The sequence below is a fragment of the Protopterus annectens genome, chromosome 1.part2 (assembly GCF_019279795.1).
Source record: "Protopterus annectens isolate FY-2018-M chromosome 1.part2, PAN1.0, whole genome shotgun sequence".
Classification (NCBI taxonomy): Eukaryota; Metazoa; Chordata; order Ceratodontiformes; family Protopteridae; genus Protopterus; species Protopterus annectens.
The window spans coordinates 201,656,128-201,673,724 of record NC_056727.1 but is presented as its reverse complement, the minus strand read 5'-3'; the positions used below and the strand labels follow the sequence as shown (position 1 = coordinate 201,673,724).

At 42.1% G+C, this 17,597-nt stretch overlaps 1 protein-coding gene across 4 annotated transcripts in view; it reads right to left on the bottom strand.

Moving 5' to 3' along the window:
* Window positions 1-17,597, bottom strand: part of EHBP1 (EH domain binding protein 1) — a 3,513,379-nt gene that overhangs the window by 1,665,127 nt on the left and 1,830,655 nt on the right. For all 4 annotated transcript variants that reach the window (XM_044055510.1, XM_044055511.1, XM_044055512.1 and 1 more), the window contains one exon: window positions 7,204-7,399. In XM_044055510.1, coding sequence (XP_043911445.1) covers window positions 7,204-7,399 — 196 coding nt within the window. The remainder of the gene's footprint in view (window positions 1-7,203; window positions 7,400-17,597) is intronic.

Sequence of the window (17,597 nt, the reverse complement as noted above, 5' to 3'; positions counted from 1 at the left end):
CAAACCTATGAACCTACCCTGGAGAGTATCTCCCAGCTCTTTGAGGAGATCTCGTTGAAGACGGGTAAAATGTGTCAGGTAGTTGAGCGATCTCATGGAAAATGCCGCAGAACTAAATATGCATTTCCCATATCTGTCCATAGTCCTAGAATCTCTATTAGGAGGATGAACAGCAGAAGAGGTTTCTGACATCTCTTTCTTGGTGGCCGCCACCACCACCATGGCATCAACCGGGACTCCCTTTGTTAGAAAGGCCTTATCAGTAGGGGAAGTAATAAACTTGTTGGGCCTCCGAGGGACTGGTTCCACTGAATCAGGGGACTCCCACGCCCTTCGAGCAACCAGCTCCATCAGTTCATCAAAGGGCGGAGTAACCCAGGAGGTGGATGGTTGAGATCCAAAGGCCTTCAGGAGGACTGACTCATCCTCAGTAGGGGCAAGGGACTGCCAATCACCCCTCTGCCTTAAGATTTCCAATATGTCTGCAAATGAGACATCCTCTGAGGGGGATCTTGAGGACCCTTCTGATTCCTCCAAGTCGGTATCCGATGTCAGGGATTCCTGTAGGGAATCCAAGTGCCTCCTCTTGCACAATCTCGTCCTAGGTACTTCATCGGTGGGAGCGTCCGGTGAAGTCCCTAGAGAGGAGCGGCCACCCAATGGGGATACCTGAGGCCCTGGATCTCGACGCTTGCTGGAGATCTGCGGGGAAGAGGTAGAACGAGGCCCTTTAGGGGGAGGGGAAGACAGATCCGAGGAGGTAGTGGTCTTAGCAGACATGACCTTCCTCATGGCATCGAAGGCACCAGAATCTCAGCCGAGAAGTCCGTCGGCTCCGAAGAGGCCGGCAGCTCTCCCCGAGCTGAGACCCCCCGCTCCAATCCAGAGGACGAAGCCGAGGCCACCTGCGCCGAAGCCCCGAGTGGAAGGGTCGGAATCGAGGTATCGGTTCGACTCTCCACCTCGAAGCCAGCGAGGGACTGTCGGCCCCGAGATTCCCCGGTCAGAACCGAGGAGATCAAGGTTGATGGAGCCGAGGGAGGTGGATCGAACCTCGGCTCCAAGGGCTCTACCAACATCGGTTCCGCCTGCCCCGGCTCCAAACGCTCGATTGGCTTCGGAGGAGGAGGTGGAGAAGTTATGGCTGGGTTTTCAGGCTTCGAAGCCGAGTGGCTCGAAGCAGACAGCATTTTGGCCAGGGCCGTGTTCTCTAAGAGCCTCTTGACCACTCGGTCCAGATCCACATCGGAAAGCCTCGAAGAATGCATCGAGGGATGGGTTGAAGGAGCTGAAGATGGAGCCAATTGAAGAATTGGAGACTGAGGAGTCTCCAATATCGGTTCCACAACTGCGCTCCAAGGTAGAGGATCGATACATGGCTCCAAGGCCTGTGGAACCGATGCACAAACCATACCAGAGTAACTCGGAGTCGATGACTTGGGCTCCGAGGATCCCTTGGAAGACTTCGACCCCTTCGAAGCCTTGGAAGAGAGGTCAGCCTTGTCTAAGGTAGCCTGAAAATCAGGCATCAGGAGTCCTCTATCTACCAGCTTCCTCCGCCTTTCCAAGAGAACCCTGGCGCTAAAGGAGTGGCAGATAGAGCACACCTCTTGTAGGTGTACAGAACCCAAACAGTAAACGCAGGTGGAGTGGTTGTCTGTAACAGACATCTTTTGACCACACTCACACCTTTTAAACCCTGACTTTTGTTTCTCTGACATTTTAAATAATTCATGTCCCTGAATTTTTAGTCTAAGAAAATTAGTTGCTTTTAACTACAACAACACACTAGTATTAACTAACGTCCTACATATATATATATATATATATATATATATATATATATTTATAAACACACTAAATATCTAATATTAACTACCACACTAGATATATGATGCACACAAGATTATATAAGAAGATAGCACACACACACACAATAGCTGACAGAGCCCTGTCACGCCCAAGAAAAAGAGGTCTAAAGCCCTGAAGAAAAACTTTTTAGAAAATCCTAAGCAAGTTATACTAACAGGCAAAAAACCTTAATACTATAAAGAAGGTTGAAATCTAAGTATGTGTAATACTAATTTAAAGACAAAAAATCCTAATAATACAAAAAATTTTAAATTACTGGCCCGAGCTTCCTCCGGCGAGCTGTTGATCCGTTGCAGCGGCAAACTAGATCTGGGGATTCACAGTAGAGCATCAAGGGATATATACTAGGTCTCGAGCTTCTCTGAGAGTTTGAGCTTGAAAGCGGCCGATTTGGAGCCAAGGGATTGGCTCCGACCCACGTGTAAGAACAAAACGGCGAGATAGAACAACTTTACATTCAAGGTTTTTCTCTATAGGATACTCTGTCATTTTCAGTTGCCAATAACCACAAAACAAAAAACTCTAAATCAGAATATCATGTATGAGCATCCAGCTTTGTCCAATAGTTTCAACTGTCATCATGAGCGATTTTACTACTGTTAACGAGAACACAAGTACTCAAAACTCTATAAATGCTGTACCAGCAAAAATGTTTTATGAAATTACAATATCCAAAGAAAAAAAAGCATGTTTGATCACCTATTGTTTTGGTGGATAGTGTTTACATACTGTACATGTGCTCACTCCTACACAACAACCTATGTTAGCTTAGTCAGGTAAGTGAGATAATCTACAGCCTGTCACTTGTGAAAGATGAGTCAAGGACAGCCATTATTACCTCTCATGAGGAAAACTGCTCTGCTTTCCCTGTCTCAAGAACCCCGTCTATTTCTGAATTTAACCTACAAATAGAGGCAAACTCTATGCTTACCAACATATGTGCAAATATACTGCTCCTAAACTCATACATCCAAACCACACCCTCTTCCTCTCCAATCCAATCACAACAGTCACCTTATTAACGTACTATACACATTTCTCTCTAACCACCCCTAGAATAACTCCTCCCCCTCCAAAGAACACCTGTAAACCTTATTAGTCACGATGCAAACACTAACTTCCCAAATCAAACTAAAGCTCCTAATCTTTGTTACACTCCTACCCTCTCTAACAGCAGCCTACTTGCTAACCTCTTATGAATAGTCAAAATATTTACAGCTGAATTTCCCTAATACACAAACAAGTATTATACCTCTACCTAACTCCACAGAACACATAAATATAACATCTTTACCTAGCTTATTTACCTGCAAAATATCACAGACTAACCCATATCAAATACAACTATTTAAAACCCAGAAAACCTCTCCACCATTACTGTGACCTCCACAATCCCTTAAACAAACTATTACACCTTTCCTTACTAGATGGAGACATCCATCCTAACCCAGGACCAGGTTATAAAGCAAGCATAGAACCACAAATTCACGCTACCTCTTCCCCTAATATCCTATCTAATCCCATCTAAATCTCCCAACTCACTCTATATAGCCCACCTCAATATTCGCAGCATAAATAATAAAATTCCCCACCTCAATGCTCTCCTGGATGTTCATTCCTTTGACATACTTTGTTTAACAGAAACATGGCTAAAACCCATTACACAAGATGTTGAAATCATTCCACTTGGGTACAACATCTTGAGACAAGACTGCAAAGCAAAAAAAGGAGAGGGAGTTGCTATTCTTTATAAAGAAGGGCTACAAATATCTATACTAGATTTCAGTTCCCCCTTAGAAAACAATGTAGAAATCATTAGCACTAAACTTCACCTTAATCCCAGCAAATCCCTAAATATAATATGTATCTACTTACCCCCTGGTAACAACATCAGCACTCTGGAAGGTATCTTTGCTGAGCTCTCCTCAAACTTTCCCCAAGAGACAATAATTCTTGGAGACTTTAATACAGACTGGAAGGACTGCTCTACTGAATCACCAACTTCCCATATTAACCTTTATGGCTTTTCACAAACAATCAACTCCCCAACCAGAATTAATAAACCCAACAATAAAGAATCTATCCTAGACTGGGTTCCTATAAACAATCACCAACAACTCTACAATGTAGGGTCCCTCCCTGATGATGTAAGTGACCATTCTCTAACTTACATAATCAGGCAAAGGTCTAGCTTACACAACCCAACCATATATAGAACAATAAGAAGCAACAGAAATTTTAACCCCGATAACTTCCAAACTGAACTAAAAGAATGTGATTGGTCACCCATAAAATACCTCCCACTACTTTAACTCAAAATTCCTAACAATCCTTGACCACCATGCACCAAAGCGTTCCATCAAAATTAAATCTAAACCCGCTCCATGGCTTACAAAGAAAACCAGGCAAAAAATTCAAAACAGAAATAAAGTTTGGGCACTATGGAGAACAACTAAAAACCCCATAGACCAACAACAATTAAGGGCATAAAAGAAATGAGACAAAGAAAGCTATACTTGAAGATAAAAAAAACTTTTACTGCCACCTCCAACAAACCAACCAAAATAATCCACAAAAGTTCTGGGCTAGCATAAACAGACTACTTCGACCAGGCCATTCCACAATACCACCCCCTATAGGAGCAAATCCCGACAATCCAAAGCAAATTGCCAATGCTTTTAATACCTTTTTCACAGACACCATTCAAACACTTGCTAATCAACTAACAGCCAATAGCTCTGTCCTTCCAACCTTTACTACTAACTCTCTTCCAACACTAAACTTGCAACCTGTCCCAACATCCCTCATCTGCAACCTTTTACATAAGCTAAAACCTACTACCCCCTCAGCTGACCAGCTACCTGCTGAATATCTGCAAATAGCAGCCAAAGCCATAGCATATCCTGTATCACTGCTGATAAACAGAACCATACAAGAAAGCACTATTCCCGCCATCTGGAAAATCTCCCACATTATCCCCCTACACAAGGGTGGAAACTCCATAGAATATTCTATCATCCTATAGCACTACTCTTCCCATTAGCTAAAATAATGGAAAAGTGTATCCATAGACAGTTACTAGACCATCTACTTCAGAACAATTTACTGGCCAAATGTCAACATGGCTTCAGGCCTTTCCATAGTACGACAACTGCACTCCTATCCTTCACTGACAGCATCAATAATAACCGTAAAAACAATCTTCTCTCTTCAGCACTTTTCATCGACCTTTCAAAGGCATTTGACATGGTCAACCACCATCTACTTAATATACTAAAATCCTTTTCTCTGGATACAATGACTGTAAAATGGTTCCAGTCCTACCTGGACAATAGACAACAGGCAGTGCTATGGGACAACAACCTATCATCTCATCTCCCTGTCACCCTAGGTGTTCCTCAGGGCTCCATATTGGGCCCCCTCCTTTTCTCATTATTTATCAATGACCTTAACCTAGCTATTCCTCCAGCTAACTGTGTACAATACGCAGATGATTCAACAATAATCTGCTCAGCTAATTCTCAATCCCAACTGCAGACTCTAACTCAGGCAATGTTTTATACAACAGAAAACTGGTTTCTACAATGCTGCCTCATCTTGAACCCCCCAAAAAACAAACTCCTCCTCTTCACTCCTACCCATAAGTCACCCCCAACAAGCTTTTCAGTCTTATCCAACAATGGTATACTCATATCTCCTGATCCAACAACTAAACTTCTAGGGGTAACCATTGATAACAACCTGAACTTTGAAATCCACATCAACAATACCATTAAAACTGTCAACAGGAAACTAGGATCCCTTTATAGGATTAAACCCTTTCTCTCCCCACTAGCCAGAACTACTATTGCCCATTCCCACCTTATCTCCACACTTCTCTATGCTTCTTCCATATATACTAACTTGTCAAAAAATAACCTTAACAAGCTAGCCAACTCATATAACAGCATTGTCAGATTTGCTACTGCTTCCCCCTTCAGGACCCATCACTGCTATAACCTGAAACAGTTAGGCTGGTTAGAGCTTCAGAATCAGATTCACGTTAACCAACTCACCATTGCCCACAAGACCCTCTTCCAACCTACCAATACCCCAATACTTTCTAGCTTCATTACCCAATATAAAAACCTTATGACTTTACGCTCATCTAATAAACTACTTGTATCAACATGTAAATCTAACAAGGCAGGAGATGCTCTGTTCTCTAATGCAGTTGGAGGATATTGGAACCAACTCCCTCATGAACTTACATCACTGTCTTCTTTTACACTTTTTAAGCACAATCTTAAACTTTATATTAAAAGCCATTGGTTATGTCCCTGTACAAATCCAGACTAATCTCATCCTATATCCCTGTTACCTTCACTAAAGACCTAATACCTGCTCTGTCTGTGTCCTTCTCTATCAAGGCCTATCGTTAGTAAAAATATATCTTATCCTAATAGAGATAATTTAACATACCTAGTAAAAGTCTTCTGTATATAAAATCTACAACATCTTACCTAAGGCTTGCAACAATATTTGTTTAAGCTGTGATCATTTTTTGAACTGTTGAAACTTGAAATATGTATCTGTATAACGACTAGTTACTAGTAAAGTCTTTTGTATATACAGTCTAAAATATCTTATCTAATGCTTGCAACAAGATTTTGTATAAACTGTGAAAATTTCTGAACTGTTGAAATGTGTAGTATTTATCTGTATAACAACTAGTACCAGAATGTTTGTAGTATGGTAATCTCTTGAAGCTAATCTCTCCGGGACTCTACTGAAAATGGGCATGTATCCAGTTAGACTATCCCGGTCAACAAATGTAAAATAAGTAAATAAAACTTACTTACACACACACCCACACAGACAGACAGACAGACAGACAGACAGAGACAGAGACACACACACACACACACACACACACACACACACACACACACACACACACACACACACACTCATCCATAACCTTTTTGTCTATTTTTGCAGATGGGATCAGGACACACACATCTCACACACACAAAAATGGTTCTCTATGTCCCCTCTTTTCTTTTTTTGTAGCAGCTGAATTGACTTTCTGCATTTTTGCAAATCTACAATACTACCACTGCAAGCAGTATACCACCACAATACCAAAAGCGAGCTATTAACAAAAGAATAATGCACAGTAAATACGACCTCATATTTTAAGTAAGGGACTATTGCATTTAATATAGCTTGGTCCCTTGCTAAATGGCTTAGTACACAGTCAGTGACTGGTCAGTTTATTGCTATATCAGTATTATCACTGCCATGCCCCTGATCAAAAATCAGTGTACTGTGCTCAGGACTAGAACCTACCTTAGGTGAAGGGGAACATTCTTTCTTTGTTGTAGGAGGAGGGATAATTTGACTTGTAAAAGGTTCTGGTACCACTACAGGAACTGGTGGTGCAGGAGCTTTTTTCTTCGCTTTCTTTTCCACTTCAAGTTGAACAACTGAAGAAAATTCACTACTAAGAGCAAGTGAGGACTTTGGTTCATAAAATGGATTTGATCTATTGAGAAGAAAGTAGAATTAACTCAGCAGAAATCATCCAGTCTCCAAGTCATTACTTACACAATATGATTCTCAAAGGCATATAGCGTTTCCCTTACCAATCCACAACAGTCTTTGCTACAATAATAAAACATTTTGTTTTCAATATTAAAATGAAACTCGGGTTGCATTTCCCATTTCAGTTAGATCATCATCTACTAATTTCATAACAGGGCATAAGAAGTGCGTAACTAAAACAAAATATGTGAACTCTCTATATGTATTTAACTGTTTGCTACTTGATCTGAACAAGAATTGCCTATTTACATTGAAATGAATTTTGTTTTTTCTCTCGTTTCTTAAATGTGATGTGGACTGTCATTTCTAACCACCTACAAACATCCCTGCATTCCACAGCACTTTCTGAAAAATCAGCTTAAAGCATAAGATAAACAAATGCATATACTTTTGAACAATAAAAACTATTAAAACTGCGCAGATATTAAAGTTACAAGTAAAAAGTCTTCTTTACAGTAATAGTTCATTGATATGATGGTATTCATAAACACTACACGTATGCACAACTGCAATCTGTACTTTCTGCACATTAGTGCAGCCGAAGTGCAACTCATAGAGGCCATTTGCACTCACCTGAGCGGTAGCCTCAAATAAACATGCAAATTAAGGATTAAACAGATTCTAATGAGAATTGATAACAGATGCAGAGCTGAGCCTCATTTAGTCACTTAGTACCAGTGTTAATGGTAAATTTCAGCACAGAACCTCACAAACCTCCTTAGCCTACAAATAGCAACACCTATCCTCGGCAATCTCTAAAGCACTCACCAAAAGCATCATCAAACATCACACACACACCAACAGCCAGTGGAACCCCGAGAACAAAGCCCATAAGGCAAGAAAACATATTACTCAGGACTCTTGCCATAGGGAACTCCGTTGTATGACACGCAAATGCCCCACTCATCAGACCAACAAGGAGAAGATAAAGGTTAGTTGCTTATCTGGAGCCAGGATCCACCAAGTTACACACTCACTCAAGTCACTGTAACACAGGTAACAGTATGATTCTACTGGAGTCCATATTGGCATTAATGACTTGAGACATACTTCCATGGACTACATGAAAAGAGATGATGTTGATCTCTCTGAATGTATGTCTCAGGCAGATTTGTAATGGGCAGCATTCTGTTTTCAGCAAAGGATGATGCCACAGTACGAACAAAAGATGACTGACTTCAATAATTGTCTTTGTTTCTAGTGTCTGTCCAGGGGGATTCAATATCTCTCAGCAGTGGAGAACATGGATAGCAAAGCACCTGCCTCCCTATGCTTTTGAATACTGGCTAAAACTTTATCCACTCCTTTAGAGGCTTTTTTAAGCAATGTCAAATTGGCAAACCTACTGCTATAACAAATAAAACCCAAAGAAACCTAAAGGTGTTATTGCTTAATGCTTGAAGCATAAACAAGAAACTCCACACCCTACAAGCTCTTCTCACCCTGGAGAATACAGGCATCTGTGCTGTTACCAACACATGGTTTAAATCCGCAGAAAGTACTCTGGCAGTGTAAGGCGTCAGTGCCTTCTACACATTTAGACAATCAGCTGCATAGACAAGGCAAAAAGTGGGAGAGTAAATCTATTTATCAACAACATAACTCTAGGTTGGTTAAACAGGATAATGCCCTGAAATTTATCCACGTAAAAATCACCATACACAAAGTCCCATACCATATCCTAGCAAGCTACAGGTCACACTCTATGTCCATAGAATCACAAAGCTTGTACCTAGACACTCACCATTAAACCAAATACCCTATTCAAGGGAGACTTTAACTACCCCTCTATAAACTAGAAAACATATACTGACTCATACTCACAGGCACAATGACTCCTGGATCTTAATAACATAAACATCCTTGACCAGATAGTGGGGACACCTACCAGAGTTTCAAGCATACTGGACCTGGTATTCACCAGAATGGGTAGTACTGCACTCCTCCCCAATGTCACATCCTCAGTGGTGAGGTCGGACCGCAAAGCTGTCTCCATTGAAATAAAAATCAATTTAGTAACCCCAGCAAACCTTGTAACAGTTGGGAAATATTGCAAAGCAAACTACATCCTACTAAGCAATAGTTTGTCAAAATTCAGCGCCCCTTCCAACCCAGAGTTCACAGCAACCTGTGTGGAATTTTTCACTGAGATGCTGTACAACCATCCTGTACAGAGGCTGCTATATCGACTACAAGCAATCCCAAAACAAACTCTAAAAACAAACCACAGTGATGGAATCCTAATCTTAATAGGGTATATAACAAAAGGAAAAAAGCACATCATCAGTGAGTCGGCCCAGCAAACTTGACAGTGCCCATGATTCCCATATCTTGCACACACACAAGCTCACTCTACTGCCTCTTCCTGCACGGTGAGATGCCCCATTGTCACTGTGTTAGTAAGTGAAATTTTGAATTTTAACCGTATAATTGGTTATTCTTATTAAGATGTATTGCTTCTTACTCAACCAGTCTTGCTTTGCTTTGTCTCACTCCATAATTTCTTCTTTGCTTGTGTTTTTCAAGTGATGCAAGCTATCTGCTTGAGCTCTGGTTTATGATTCTGGTGAGGAATCTGATGGGAGTTGCAGAGGAAAGTCATACCTCCTCCCTGTCACAGACATGAACTGCAACTGAGAAAGTATATGGCCTGCTTAAATCCTGTTTCTGTTTCCTGGATGAGTCTTGAGACACCCGTCAGTATAGCCCTGTTAGTCAATGCGAGATGTTTACCGCGTGTTGCATTTTACACAATGTGATCATACACTTGCTGATGGAGAACTGCCCCGAGATGTCACAGCAGCTCCAAGTACAGGTCCTACCAGGACTGAAGACAGTGTTGGTGGCTAGCAGGCAGCAGGAAGAAGTATCCCTATGAGGTAGGCTCATGCACAGAATGCAGCCATGCAGGTAAAGAGGTGGTATCTATTCCACAACTATGGACCATGACATTCAAGTTAGTGTATCTTCATTATAAAAAAAATACATCAACTATAATTTTCATGCCTACAGTACTATGTGTATGGGCTATGTAGGTTGGTACATGATTTGCTGTCACTGTTCATCAGACAGCCCCTCTTACCTTCAAATATTTTTATTACATTTTTAGTACAGTTATTCATAAGGTGCGTGTATGTGTATATATATATATATATATATATATATATATATATATATATCTACACACATATATATATATATATATATATATATATATATATATATACATACATACATACATATATACTACGTCAATTCGCCTAAAAGTCATTTGGCAGAATTCCATTTGACCAAGACCAAATCACCTAATTTTCAAATTACTGAAAACTCATTTGACTGAATCTAATTTCTCTGAATGTTGAGCCATAAACATGTGGATTTCCCTTCACCTGTGACTTGCTTGTGATAAAAATAATTACTGTAACTTTCAGTTCTGTCAGAATACCGACAGTCATGTAGAAAGTAGTGTTGCAGTGTTTCTAAATGTGGATATGTATGTCTATTTAAATTTTTAAGGGAAGTATCTAAAGTAATATGAAGGATGTTTTGTGCATTCCCAGCAGCACTGGCAATGTGTAGAGTACTGTAAGGCAAGTAAAAGGTAAATGCCCTTTTTCTCCACCGTAGTGGGGATCCTGGAGTCAGTATATATAGATAAGGGAGGTGTGGGGGGGCAAAGTTTGGTTTCATATTGTCTGTTTTTTGTTAAGAGGGTAATTAAGTAGTTTTTAAATTCTGGAAAGAGTTAGTCACTGGTGTTGTATGTGTGCATATCTGTGATATAAAATCTAGTATTTTTAAATACAGCATTATAAGCTTTCGGTGAAATGAGATTCAGTCAAATGAGTTTTCGGTAATTTGAAAATTAGGTGATTTGGTCTTGGTCAAATGAAATTCTGTCAAATGAGTGAGTTTTAGGCGAAGTGAAGCAAGACCCATATATAGGGTCTGTTTTCATTTACTGAAAACTCATTTCACTGAATTTCAATTCACACTCAAAAAAATCGCTGAAAGCTCAAATCACTGAAAATTCATTTCAGTGAATCACATTTCACTGAATGTAAGTATTGTTGGGCAAATAAAACTTATATGACCTTTTCCCCACTGTAATACAATCCTGGAGTTAGTATATATAGTTAGGGGGTGTGGGGTGCATACCCCCACACTGGGGGTGTAGGCCCCCACCTACTTAGCTTTAATATTTCTGAATCTCATTTCACTGAAAACTAACAATATAAAATCAAAAATAGGTGGGGGCTATGCCCCCACCCCCACCCCCACCCCCAATGTGGGGGGGGGGTTGTGCCCCCACAAAGTACAGTTTTGTACCTACCATAAATGTAGATGTTCATGTGTATACACTGCTGCAGTCATTACACTTGGGTTATCCTGCCGTCAGGCGGTTTCCCAGTCGGCCTGAGTTCCAAAGTCTTGGTCCGGCGTCGGTTGCTGTCGCCTCCTGCCTGACGTCAGTGAGGCAGGGGTATATAAGATGCAGCCCACGCCATTTTCTTCAGTTTTTCTTGCCCCAGATGTCAGGTGCCCCAAACAAGTAGGCAATTCAAATTGCTAATAAAACATACATAATAAAAGCAAACAACAACTTTCAGCTACCAGCAAATACTCTCCATAGGTAGTAAAGGGTAGAAGACATAGGTACGTACCAGCAAGTAAGAGGGGAAGGAGGGAGGGTAACCTGGACTGCAGCAGTGTATACACTCGAACATCTACATTTATGGTAGGTACAAAACTGTACTATGTTCATCGTATTACACTGCTGCAGTCATTACACTTGGGTAGAATCCCAAAGCTGAGGTTGGGTGGCTGGTTCTATAAGGCATTAGGGGTGGCTATAAGGCCCTGCAGCACTGCAGTGGCGAAGCCAGCTCTGGATTTAGAGTATAGAGGCAGATGGTAATGCTTGGTGAAGGTAGGCACAGAACTCCATGTTGCTATTTCCAAAATATCCTTGGTAGGTACTCCTCTGAGGTAGGCAGTTGAAGTGGCTGTTGCCTTAGTGGAGTGAGATCTAATGCTGCTAGGTACAAGTTTCCCATGGTGTGTATAGCAGAAATGTATACAATGTCCTGTCCATTTTGAAATAGTCTGTTTTGAAATGGCTTTTCCCTGTGCTTGTGCAGTATATGCTACCAATAATTGCTCAGATTTCCTGAAAGCTTTGGTTTTGCCCAAGTAGAAGCGTAACTGCCTTTGAATGTCCAAGGAATGCAGCAGTCTCTCCCCTTTATTCTGTGGTTTTGGATAAAAAGTTGGCAAATTAATAGTTTGGTTTAGAGCCACACTGGATACCACCTTTGGCATAAACGTAGGGTTAGTTCTTAAAGACACCCTGTCCTGGTGGAAAATGAGGAAAGGTTCCACTGCCATTAGTGCCTGTAATTCTGAAACTCTTTGTGCTGATGTTATTGACAGGAGTAGAGCAGTTTTCCAAGAGATGTATTTTAATTCTGCTGTGTTAGCTGGCTCAAAAGCAGGTAAAGTCAATTTTTCCAAAACAAAGTTGAGGTCCCAAGTTGGAGTAGGTGCTCTACGGGGCAGTCTTATGTTTTTAGTCCCTCTGAGGTACTGTCTTAGCAAAGGATTAGAGAAAATTGGTGGATCCGTGTTGTAATGAGCAGAGATGACAGAGGCGTGGATGTTGATGGATGAGAAGGAGAGTCCTTTGTCCAGCATCTCAGTTAAATATTGTAGTATCTGAGGAATGTTTGGAACATGAGGGTCAAGGCTGTAGCACAGAGTCTCTTCCATTTACCCGAATAGGCTTTCCTGGTACTAGGCCTTCTGGCCTCCAGAATGACATCCATAACAGCTTTGGAGAGTGGCATTGCCTGCTTGACTAAGGAATCTTCCATGCAGCTAGGTTTAAGGTCTTTAGCTGGATGTGTAGTATCTGATTTTTGTGCTGAGACAGCAGATGTGGGATTTGAGACAAAATCCAGGGTGGTCCTTGTGCTAAGTTCTTTAAGATTGGGTACCAGTGCTGGTGTGGCCAGTCTGGTGCAATCAGGATCATCTTTGGCTCTTCTTGCCTGGCTTTTATGAGTACCTTTGGCAGGAGAGGTAGTGGTGGGAAAGCGTATACTTGTAGGTTTTTCCAGCTGAATGAGAGGGCATCCACTTTCCATGCTTGTGGATGGTAACTCCTTGTGCAGAATTTCTGTAGCTGGCAGTTCTTTGGGGATGCAAACAGATCTATGTCCGGGCTTCCACCATTTCTGTGTTAACATTCTGAATATATGTGGATTCAATTCCCATTCGTGGGGATCCATGATGTTTCTGCTTAAGTCGTCTGCCTGTGTGCTTTTCTCTCCTGGCAGGAATTGTTCTTGCAGATGAACTTGATAGTTTAGAGCTGTGTTCCACAAGGTCATGGCTTGCCTGCAGAAGGGGTAGGAGTGAGTGACCCTTGCTTGTTTATGTACCACATAACTGTAGTGTTGTCTGTCTTTAGTAGTAGTTGTCCTGGATGCAGCAGGTCCTTGAAAGCTATAAGTGCATTTTGTACATAGGTTCATAGGTTCATAGGTTGGTACTAGGCTATCAGCCCTAGGGCCTATACAAGCCTAGCCATAACAATTCCCTTGGCTATTTCTTCCCACATTATTTACTTTCCTGGACCCCTGTCTAGCAGGGTGACTGACGTGATCCCTGGGGTGAATTTCCTTTCTCCCATCCAAACGTCAAGGTTCCTCTTGAAGAGGTCCAAAGAGGCACTATGCTTGACATGTATGGGCAATCTATTCCAGAGTCTGGGGAGTCTCTGGGTCAGGAACCTATCCCTCCAGCATGTTTTGTTTATTGTGATGACAAGGTTTAGATCCCTGGAGCGTGTAGCTCTGAGGGATTGGGATTTCTTTAAGTGTAGCATGTCCAACAGCTCTGGGTTTGACATGGCCTTGTATGTTAAGCAGAGATCGCCTCTGAGTAGACGATATGCGACAGAGTATAGCTGGAGTTTTGGGGCGGTCAGCGTGGGGCATCTGCTTTAGGCCTGTGATTCTTTTAGTGAGGTATTTCTGAGGCCTTTCCAGTTGTTGCAGATGTCTTGAGAGGTACATACCAAATGGGGCGTTGTATTCTATAATGGGTCTAATGAGGGATGAGTACAGTGGGACAATGACCTCCTTCTTTCTGGATGAAAAGCCCTTCGTGATGAGGTGTGCCACATAGAAGGATTTCCTGACTGTTGTGGCGATGTGGTTATCGAAGGTGAGACCACTGTCCACCTGTGTCCCTAAGTCTCTTATCACACTTTCTGTGTTTAGTGTACTGCCACCTATATGGTAATTCATGGATACATGTTTTTCCCAAAGGGATAACAATACATTTCTTGGCATTGAGCTTGAGCCCATGGCTCTGGCACCAAGCATCTGTTTCTGTAAGGCCCTTTTGTAGAGTATCCACATCATTTGGGGATTCAATAATGGCTCCCAGTTTGCAGTCATCTGCAAACTTTGTTAGCCAGAGTCCCTTAGTGTTGACCTGTACTTCAGAGAAGTAGATGCCAAACAAGAGCGGCCCCAGGACTGAACCCTGAGGTACTCCACTTGTCACTTGTCTAGAGCTGGATTTGGAGTTGGCTACTTTTACAGTGTGGGTTCTATCAGTAAGCCATTTAGCAACCCATTGGGTGACATAGGGATTAATATCCAACTTAGTAAGTTTACCTATGATTCTAGAGTGGGGGATGGTGTCAAAGGCCTTGGCAAGGTCTAGATAGGCTGTGTGGACCACCTTACCCTTGTCCATGGCTCTGGAGACGGATTCAAAGAAGTCAATCAGGTTCAGGAGACAAGATCGGCTCTTCACAAACCCAAACTGGGTGGGGTCCAGTGTTTGAAGGTTGCCAATGTCTTTGTTTATAAGTTCCATGATAATACGCTCCATGGCCTTGCAGATAAGGCTTGTCAGACTGATGGGACGGTAGTTTCCGGGATCCAAGGTGGATCCCCCCTTGTGGATTGGGATAATTGTAGCTCTGCGCCACTCAGTGGGCACGAAACCTGAGGTGAGGCTATGATTAAACATGACACTTAGGTGAGGTGCCAGTTCATATTGTAGTTCATGTAGTACACAGCCGGGATGTCATCTGGTCCCATGGATGCTGTATTCTTGGCTTTAGAGAGTGCGTTTTGTACCTGTGTGGCCGTTATTACTGGAATTTGGCAATCTTCCGGTATTGAGATGGGCCATTTAGGGGGTGAGAGGGGGGTGAAGTTGGCACTGAATCGATCTGCCAGGATATTGGCAATATCCTTTGGATCAGTATATTTATTGCCATTCTGTTTTAGCTCGGAGCAGATCTGAGCATTGCCATTTAGATTCTTGACATAGTTATAGAATGCTTTGTGGTTGTCTTTGGAATCTTTGGCAATTTTATTTTCATAACTAGCTTTGGAGGATTTTATGAGGCATCTCAGTTTCTTACTGAGGCTACTAAGGGAGTTTTTTGCATCCTGGGATTTTCCTCTTTTCTGCAAAAGTTTCTTCCTTTTGTTGTAAAGTTTGTTTATGGCAGGGACCACCAGATTGGCTTCCTTTTTTGGATGAGAGCATTTTGGTTCTATTTGGGATGGCACGATTCATGCATGAGTGGATGTGCTCGTACAGTGCCTTAGTGTAGGATTCAGCAGTTGAACTTTCAGTTCCCGTCTGCATGGGTGTCATGAAGTTTGTCACTTCTGACTTGAGTAGCATGAAGTTGGCTTTGGAGAAGTTTTTTATGGTGGTTTCTTTCCTGGGGGGTGCGGTGGGATGTGGATGTTAAGGGTGATAAGCTTAAGGACAGACCTGACTAAGGAGGGGGTGACCATAGGTATGGAGCATTGATTTGCCATGTTGGTAATGACCAGGTCTAGGATATTGGAGACCCTGGTGGGACTATGGATTAGTTGATCCAGGGCGTTGGAATTTATGAATTCCAAGTACCGTTCATAAAGGTGTTGGGACATGAGTAGTTTTCCCAGTTAATGGCAGGGTAGTTAAAATCACCCAGTATTAGGGTGTTTGGTTCTATCTTAATATTTTCCAGTATGTTTAAAAAGGTGTAGTGAGAATCTTGGGGTATGGTGGGGGATCTGTAGCAAGCTACAATTTGGATTACAGTCTTACCTAGTGTTAGTTGCACTTGGAGAATTTCAGACACATTGTGTTGGCCAACTAGCCTGGTGGTGTGAATATCCTTGGTGAATATTGACACTCCTCCACCTTTAGTGTTTCGGTCCTGGTTTGGTGGCGAAAAGTGTGGTAAGAGTTGTAGCCTGGTATTGCAGGGGTGCTCTCTGGAGCCTTGAACCAGGTCTCAGTTACTGCACAGATATCGATGTTCTCCATTTTTAGGAGTGCCTCGAGAGAGTGCATTTTGAGGTTTAGACTTCTAGCATTGAGTAGCATTACCTTCAGATTTTGCATGCTTGTACCTGTTACGGTGGTGGTTTTGTCCTTTGAAGTTTGCCTAAAAAAGGCACTATAGGGGTGGCAAGAGCCTTAGCCAGTAACCTGAATCCCAGGGGCGACAGGTGCAGACCATCTCTGGCAAAGCAACGTGGTCTGTCAATCATGTCATCCCAGGCAGACAGATACTGGATCCCCTTTGAATGACACCATAAGCTTAGCCAATTGTTGAAGTCAATCATTTTATCCTTATATTGTGGTATCATTCTGGGAGAAGGCAGGATGCTACTCAGGGCTAGGGCCATACCTGCCTGGGCCACATGATCCAAGAGCTCTTCCATGTCTCTTTTCATGTAGTCCAGGGAGGTACATCTCAAATCATTCACTCCAACATGGACAATGACAGAGTCATATCTGTACTTGTGGAGTGACTTGAGTGCATGCATTATGTGGTGGATCCTGGCACCCAAGAGGTACCTGACTGTAATTTTCTCCTTGTTCAGCCTGGTGAGTGGAACATCAGTGTGCCTGACTATAGAGTCACCTATCACTAAAGTGTTAGGTACGTTGTCTTGCCTTACGGGCTGTTGCTGGGTGGCACACTGGTGTTGTGAGCTATGTGATACTTTGGTTGTGATTGGTGTTTGTTTGCATTTCAGCTTTGGAGGTTCTTGTTGTTTGGGCAGGTTAGAGTTAAGGGCCTCCGCATATATGGATTTAATGTT